This window comes from Chenopodium quinoa, unplaced genomic scaffold (assembly GCF_001683475.1).
Source record: "Chenopodium quinoa cultivar QQ74 unplaced genomic scaffold, ASM168347v1, whole genome shotgun sequence".
Classification (NCBI taxonomy): domain Eukaryota; kingdom Viridiplantae; phylum Streptophyta; class Magnoliopsida; order Caryophyllales; family Amaranthaceae; genus Chenopodium; species Chenopodium quinoa.
In genome coordinates this window covers 3,601,608-3,610,446 of record NW_018744878.1, presented here as the reverse complement: position 1 = coordinate 3,610,446, position 8,839 = coordinate 3,601,608, and the positions used below count along the sequence as shown (strand labels likewise).

Genomic DNA, 8,839 nt, shown 5'->3' with positions numbered 1-8,839 from the left:
TACAAAAATCGTTTGAAAAATTGAGAGTTTCACTTACCTAAATTATTTGAGTAAATAATCTCCTATTTTAATTAAAAGTACTTTTTCGTATATAAATTTACCAAACCTAACACCAAAATAACAACCACAAACCCAATGTTTCACTTTCCATTAGAATCAACCAATTTAAGATTTCATTTCCAATGATCATCCTAGTCTAATTATCTAAAACCAAATTTTATTTATTTATTTATTTTTATTTTTTAATTTTTTTTTAGGACTACTGTACCACCCCTGCAAATCTGCTGCCCATGCATGCATGATTGCATAATAGAGTATTGATTTAACCTATGATCATTAAATGATCTCATGCATATTGAAGCGGAGAAGCGCCAATGCAATAATAAAATAGTGGAGTAATAATATAGGTTTGATGTCAGCTTAAAATTTGTTAAATATGATACCCATAAAATCACATTGATTGAGGGGGAAAAGTCAAAAACGTCCTTAAAACAACAAGCCAAAATGACCTCTTAGGAAGTAAATAGACTTGATAATTCACCGCAATGACAAGCCTAAGGCGGCACAAAACGTGGAACTCGCAAATTATTTATTTTAGTTTTGTACCTATCGCTTTACTCTCTTCTTCATGCGCGTATATTTTACCTAAATTACATGTTGACCCGTCAACCCATCATCACTTGATAATATCGTTTTTTATTGTACAAGATTGATACGGAGTATTAGAAAACTATACATTACGATGACTTTAAATAGTTAATTTTATGTGTAAAGCATAAACCAAAATTAAGGGATATATGGAAGTAGTGCAAAAATCAAATTTAAGGATTTAAAAAAGCAGAGGAAGTGATAATGTTTGATTAAGATTAACATTTATGTTTTCAAATCAATTGACATTTTATAACTAGATCAAAAATACATGTCATAAGCATGTACAATAATATTAAGGACAACACACCAAATAATTGAATATTTAGCTATTCAATGAGCTGGCATTCTGTTATTCCTTTTTCTCATTTAGCTTTCTGTTATTTTAGTACAATGAATGTATTAGATTCTGTCCAGCTAGCTTCAACTCCTTAGTGCATGTATTAAGGGGTAATGCTGTAACCGTTTTCAAGCTAAGCAATTAGAATATCTCTATCTCTATCTTCTTCTCCTAATTCTCTCTGATAATTCCTCTGCATTGATTTATCTACACTCAATTTCTTTCACTCATCAAATAATTTTATAGAATACTTTATACTCCATATTATAGCTTTAATAGGGTCTAACATTTTAACTAGTTTAAAATTTGGAAACGAAATTCTCATAATTTACTTTATACAATACTCAAATCGCAGATATTCTAAATAAATGATATTTACTTTATATAAGTCGGTTTTTCTATTTGATTATCTCAGAGCCAAAGAATGTGAAATTATTCACGAGGTTAAGCAAACCATGCAATTAGATTATCATATTCCTTCCCCTAAAAATTCTCTTTTCCCCTTTTTGTGACTATTTTCCCTTGTTATTGTTTTTCATTTACATTAAGTTGGTTTTCATATACGGAATATCGCATACTCTATGCACCCAAATATACCTAAATGAAGTATATTTAGTCGTTTCCCATGTGAGTACACTACAATTCACATGAATCACATTATACCACATAACTGACACTTTTAAGTCATATAGTAATATATGACACTTTTACATACTACATGCATTGTCCACAACTCTATAAATCATATATAGATCTATCGTACGAGTACAATTCTAAATTAACTGTTGAATCCATACCAACCTTTAACAAACTTACTCGAGTTCACCTCATATAACATACCTTTCAATCTCTCATCACAAGGTCACACTTGAACCCACTAAGGGCCTGTTCCGATTGACTGAACTCAGCTGAACTGAACTGAGCTGAACTGAACTGAACTGAACTTATTAATTAGTGATTTTTAACTACTAATTAGTAATCTTTGATTATTTATTGATTATTTATTATTATACATATGTGTATATACAAATGTACATATTATTATTAATATTAATATTATTATTATTATTAATTATTGATTATTATTATTATTATTTATTGATTATTATTATTATTATTATTATTATTATTATTTATTGATGATTATTATTATTATTTATTGATTAGTATTATTATTTCAATTATTATTGTTATTATTATTATTTATTGATTATTATTATTATTTATTACTTATTGATTATTATTATTATTAAATAACAAAAACCTACAAAGTCAAAAGATTTACAAGAAATTAGTGGGGAGCCGAGATACAATCTGGCCCCCCACCCCTCTAGCTATAGCGAACCCAATCCTGTTAAAGATGTGAGCAGCCGCACGAGCTCCAATATCCTGAGTCCTAGCGAACGCCTGAACCCGCTTCAGCAACGCAACGGCATCCTTCTCTAATTCCCCCAATGAAGAAAAGGAGAAAGGAAGAAAACCATAGCCAATAGCCCTGCAACGCGCCCCATACTTGTCTCGCTTCCGCTGAGCCGCAGCCGACATAACACGACCAGGAACGAAGTCAGACAACCCAGATTGAAAATATTATTATTATTGTTGTTGTTGTTGTTATTGTTGTCGTGGTAATAAGAGGTTAAAAGAATGAAATTTGGCTTTATATCATTAGCAATATCATTAGACGTAAATTAAGAGCTGAACTGAACTGAACTGAATTTCAACGGAAGAGAACAGACCCTAAGCCAGGCCACGACCCATCTACACCTCATTGGAATGGCTAACATTTTCAAACCAAGGAACAAAAGCATCACGCGTTGGCTACCCTCTCGTACTCTCGTGGGAAAATTAAATTTCCTTTCCTTAACGACACCAGACACAAAAGTTCTAGTCATTATGAAATGTCAGATTCCAATTATTAATTAAAAAAAAAAAAAAACCATAGGTTAAAAAATTAAACACTCAAATACTTCGTACTGGTATAATATAAAGTTAAATCATGGACCAACCTTTGGCTTTGCCCCAAAACCCCAAACTAGTTATAGTCAGCTCAACACTCTTCTTAGTCTTCTAACACTCCAATTTGGAAAATTCTACAACATTTTCTCTCTCCAAATTTCATTACTGTACATTAAATTCTCTCAAACTTTCTCTATCACTTTCTTACCATAAAAATTCAGATCAAAATTCCTCTGTTTTCCTCTGTTTTTCATTGATTCTTGCTCAAGTTTATACTGGGTACGTCTTAATTCTTCTTGTCTTTTCTTTTGTTTTTTGTCATTTCATTAATGAATATTTTCTTGTACTTTTTGAGTATCTGAATTTTCTTGTTGAATTATTCTGTGAATTTTGATCAATGAATTGCTTTTTTGGGTTTTAATTTCTGGGTTTGTACTCTTTATTGTTAATATATGGTCTAAAAACTTTATATTATCTTAAATTGATTGCATGGTGGATCTCAAAATCTATACAAATACCAAGTACAGTAATAAAATACTGTGTTTGCTTGAACTGTAAGGTTGAATAAGGAAAAGGACATTTGAGGATACTTCATAAACGAAGTACTCTGTAATTCTGTATTATTATGCTATGCTCTTTTGTCCTTTATTTTAATTATTTTTATTTTTTCTTTTCCTTTTTCCCTCTTTATCTTTTCTTTTTCTTTAATTTTTTTATTTTGTAATTTTAAATAAAGTGATTGAAAAGTTTAATCTCAAGTTTATTGATTTGGTAGTTACTAAATTTCTCATAGACTACATTATTTACACGTAATTAAATTGGTTTATCTTCTTCGTCATTGCAGCAATTTTGGTCATGTTTATTTTCTCTTTAATTTCACTTTATTATCTTGACATTTAAGATTTGGTAGGTAGAATTATTTTATTTTATTTATTTTTTCAATGTTTGGGACAACTGGAATTTTATATGCATGTAAAATGCAACACATAATTCATTTTTTTTTTTGACCAAACAACACATAATTCATTTTACTTCTCAATATAATATCCATTATTAATTTATTACTACATTAATTAATAGAGTATGAAAGAGTATTTATTAATTAATTATTGGTTGATGAGTACGAGTACATGTTTAATTATTAGGTAGTGGAGTACTATAAACTATAAAGTAGATTTCCACTTGCGTGTTTCTTTTTCTTTTTCTTTTTATAATTAATCCGATTTTTTTACTGTTCATAATGTTCGTTCAAGGTTCAACCAACCAATATATATTTACTAATAATGTGCATAATCTAAAATTGGTAGCTCATTAATCTTTCATACTTCCTTAATTATCTTCCATTAGGTAGCAGAATGCCAGTGTAGCGCACATTATAAGATTTCTAACTCACCATGTCCCTATATAGAATACGCACCTTGATTGTCAAGTTGTTTGGTTAACATAAACGTGCACTCTTTTTTTTTTTTTTTTTTTTTTTGAATAAAACATAAGACGTACACTTAAAGGGCTTTATGTGAAATTTTTTGAATATAGCTCGGAAATTAAGTGCTTGTTTGGTTAGCATAAGATCGCATGGGAATTATAAGTTCCTTAGAAGTGGAACTATGTCAAGCTGTTTGGTTAGCAATAAAACACTTGAAGGGGTTTATGTGAATGTTATACTTACCTGGCCTTAAAGTGTAGGAAGCCTTTAGGTAAATGGAGCTTACCTAAGTTAGTCCTTTTTGGGTAAGTGGAAATAATTGTGTGAATGTTTACTTCCTACTCTCAATCAAACAACTTACCAAATGAATGGAAGTGAACCTCATGGGAGTTATAATCTAAATAATATGTACGTTCGACCAAACAATCACCAAGAAAGTTAAAGAAAGATTAGGTATAGAGCATTGAGGATATCAATTTTTTCTTGAAAAGGCGAGTGTGAATTTATATTGGGACGAAGGGAGTATATTAAAACAAAGTATAACTTTTTACAGCTTAAGAGTACTTCTGTTGTTTTATTTATTTGTGTGCTCTTTTTGGGTCTTATCTTCTTGATTGGAGCGACATGATTCTTCTTGCTTGGATGTTGTATGTACCATTGAAAACAATTGATCAATGACCCCCCACCCTCCATCCATCCTCGGACATTCATCAACACATTACACATATGCACGTACGTGTACATAATAACCAAGTTTTCCAATGGCCTAACTTGTCTTAATATGTTTTTTTTTTCAGATGCTGAGCAACATCATGAGCTCCTCATTGTTAAACAAAACAAAGGAATTTTGTGAGGAACAACAGTACTGAAATCTTCTGGTACATTTCTGTGGTTGGGATTCAATTCATTATAATATGGGAGCTGATTTGCTAAAAGCCTTTCAAGTGGAAACTAGAAGATTGCTTTGGCTAATTGGTCTGGTGTTTATAACTGTTATATTATTCCAGTTTATTGAATTTCCAAAGGGTAGTGCTTTATGGTCCTTATTTTCTCGGGGTGAAGGCCCCATGTCAAAGGACCTTAGCCTTCTTGGTGAGAACTCGACATCCTTATCAAGCAACGTGAGTTCACCGAGTGTTGGAAATACAAGCATTATATCTGAAGACAGGAACAATTCTTTGGCAGTGGGACTTGATGAAGGCCGAAATGGTTCTCATATCTTGGAGAATCCTGATCCTGGCAATATAATTGATCGTAATTCTTCATCCATTGACACTCTGAAAGGACTTGCTTTGCCACCGGAAGATAATGGGAATTTAAGTTTGGCCCCAATAGAACCTCCAGTTGCACCATTAATTTTACCACATAATGTACCTCCTAATTTAAGTATGGAATTAAGCACTCCACCGCCACTGCTACTGCCACCGCCACCTCCACCTCTAGTTCATGCATCAGATAAGAAGCCAAAGTCCAAAATATTTGAAAAGGAGGTCCTTACATTGTCAGACATGAGTGAGGAGTTGATCCAAAATTATTTATCACCTTCTACAATGGTATGTATGGTTATCTGAATTCATATATTGTCCGCATTAGTCTATTCCCTTGTGCTAATTAATTTTACTTTCTTACTAATTTTAGGTACCGCGATGGTCATCAAAAGTAGATAAGGATTTAGTACTTGCAAAACAACTGATTGAGAATGCACCTCCCTTGAAGGATGGACTCTATGTTCCATTATATCGTAATGCAAGCATGTTTAAGAGGTAATGCACTAACGCTTATATTAGTCATGCATAAATTAAGCTCAAACCGTACATTTGGAATTGGGTTTTTAAAGCTTGGATCACGAAATGTATATTACTCTTGCGACTTCACCATTATGCTAAGTTTTTGTTTGATTACAACCAGGCTCCTGGAATGCAAATCATATCAGTAACTATGATAGATATTCATTTATTTTTCTACTATGTTATGAAATTTTTTAGGAGCTACGAGTTGATGGAGCAGATGCTTAAAGTCTACATCTACAAGGAAGGTGACAGGAGAATATTCCACAGGCCACCACTTGAGGGAATATATGCTTCCGAAGGATGGTTTATGAAACAGATGGAATCAAACCGGCATTATGTCACCAAAAGACCCAGGGAAGCACACCTCTTTTACCTTCCTTTCAGTTCTCTGCAGTTGGAGGAGGCTTTGTACGTGCCCAATTCACATAGCCACAAAAACCTTATACAGCATTTAAGGGAGTATGTGAGTATGATATCAACAAAGTACCCCTATTGGAATAGGACTGAGGGTGCAGATCACTTCTTTGTTGCTTGCCATGATTGGGTATGCTTCCTGTGCTTAATTATATAAAGTTTTATGACTAAAACATGGAAAATATATGCTTTGAATTTCGTATGTTTCTTCTTGAACTGGTTGAAGCTCTTATGGAGTCTACTTTACTTGGGAAAGTTTGTGCTACAAATCTGCCAAGTGCCAATTCAGAGGAAAATGCAGGGTATCTTAATATTCATCACCGATTTGGCTTAAGGCATCTAAGATTAGTGTCTAATTAAGATCAGTTGACCTTATGTTGTTCAAGAGTCTGGTTCTTTTATTTTCATTTTCGGTTCTTGGCCTTCACATAAATTTTCACTAGGATGCACGTAAAATACTAGATCGATTAAGGTGTATCCCGTGCTTGGACTTCAAACACCACCTGCTCATCAATACTACTCTATTAGGCAGCCTAGAATGGCCTCGTGACAATTGTTGCTATAATTTGATTTTCAAACAAACACTTACATTGATAAGAGCAAGACGATTCTTGACACTGAAATTTCAGAGGAACCACGGTGAATCCTTGATTGTAAGGGGTTGGGACAAATATTGATATCTGTTATTAGTCTTGTTACTCTACTAAGTGTAGATATCCTATATCAATATTATGAGTGCTGATTTAGTTCACTGTTTTCTTTCACAGGCTCCATCTGAAACAAAGCGGATAATGGCTAATTGCATTAGAGCTTTATGCAATGCTGATGTCAAAGAAGGATTCAAATTTGGCAAGGATGTATCCCTCCCTGAAACATATGTACGAAAAGCACGAAATCCTTTAAGAGATATAGGAGGAAAACCTCCTTCCAAGAGGAAAACCTTAGCTTTCTATGCTGGAAATATGCATGGTTACCTCCGGCCACTTCTTTTACAATCTTGGGGCAACAATATTGATCCTGACATGAAAATATTCGGTAGCATGCCACGTTCTAAGGACAATCGAAACTACATCAACTACATGAAAACCAGCAAGTATTGTATCTGTCCTAGAGGGTACGAAGTCAATAGTCCACGAGTTGTCGAGGCCATTTTCTATGAATGTGTCCCGGTGATCATATCAGATAACTTCATTCCTCCATTTTTCGAGACATTGAATTGGGAGTCATTTGCTGTGTTTGTGGCCGAGAAAGATATACCAAATTTGAAGAACATCCTTCTTTCAATACCAGAAAAGACATTTTTTCGAATGCATATGAGGGTTAAAAAGGTACAGCAGCATTTCTTGTGGCATCCTAAACCTCTCAAGTATGATTTGTTTCATATGATTCTTCACTCAATTTGGTATAACAGAGTTTTTCAATTTAGACCTAAATGATTTATTTATGTTAACAGGTATGGAAAGTTTCCAACATTAGTTTGTTGTTTGTATTATTTTTTGTAATGTTTTTGGTAGAGGTTGCTAATTCTTTATTTATTTGTTCAATTAATGTATATAATTTGTGTTAAGATAAAGAAACTTTGTAATTGTAAACTTGAAATAATTTAGTTCATTGATACTATAGTATAGTGCTCCAGAATCCAGATGCTATTATAGTATCACATCTACACGTCGTACACAATACGGCGGAATTGAATTCCTTCATTTTCGAGGGGATTGCCTATAATCTCACATATGACCATGTCATTAAGGCCCTGTTCTCTTCACCTTATAAAAATAATATCAAGTAAAAATAATTTCAGTTCAGTAAAAATAAGTTCAGTTCAGTAAAATTCAGTTTTCTTAAAGAAGAATTATAATTGAAAATCAGTAAAAATAATTTAAGTTCAGTAAAACAATTTCAGTTCAGCAAAATTAAGGTGAATCAAACAGGGCCTAAGTGAGGGGTTATTAATTACTCGTATTTTCCTAATCTAGTTTTTGACGTGTGTTGATGAGAATCGATCAGGATCTCTTGAAATTGAAAGAGACCACTTTTTTTTTTCACTATCAGATTTGTCCAAAATTTAACAAAACATCCATGGTATGCATGACTAGTTAGCATGGAGTACCATATAGTCCATATTTTAAATGTTGGTTAAACTAAAGATATTCACTTTAGAAAGAAATCATTCTTTGACATAAGTATTCAACTATATATATATATAAAAGGATCTTGCTAACAAACGCCCCCGGAGTGTTGAATAATCATTTGAAATATTGCCTA

The 8,839-nt window shown here is 32.7% G+C and overlaps 1 protein-coding gene across 1 annotated transcript; it reads left to right on the top strand.

The window, feature by feature from the left end:
* The first annotated feature begins 2,781 nt into the window (after positions 1–2,781).
* On the top strand, positions 2,782–8,194 carry LOC110705578 (probable glycosyltransferase At3g07620). Its single transcript, XM_021883468.1, has 5 exons — positions 2,782–3,223; positions 5,168–5,923; positions 6,009–6,133; positions 6,356–6,704; positions 7,342–8,194. The coding sequence occupies exons 2-5, from the start codon at positions 5,285–5,287 to the stop codon at positions 8,008–8,010; spliced, it is 1,782 nt and encodes a 593-aa protein (XP_021739160.1). The 5' UTR covers positions 2,782–3,223; positions 5,168–5,284; the 3' UTR covers positions 8,011–8,194.
* The last annotated feature ends 645 nt before the right edge of the window (positions 8,195–8,839 follow it).

Coding starts and splice junctions, on each gene's coding strand:
- LOC110705578 (XM_021883468.1), top strand. CDS start 5,285: ATGGGAGCTGATTTGCTAAAAGCCTTTCAAGTGGAAACTAGAAGATTG. Junction 5,924..6,008: donor ATTTATCACCTTCTACAATG/GTATGTATGGTT, acceptor TACTAATTTTAG/GTACCGCGATGGTCATCAAA. Junction 6,705..7,341: donor TTGTTGCTTGCCATGATTGG/GTATGCTTCCTG, acceptor TTTCTTTCACAG/GCTCCATCTGAAACAAAGCG.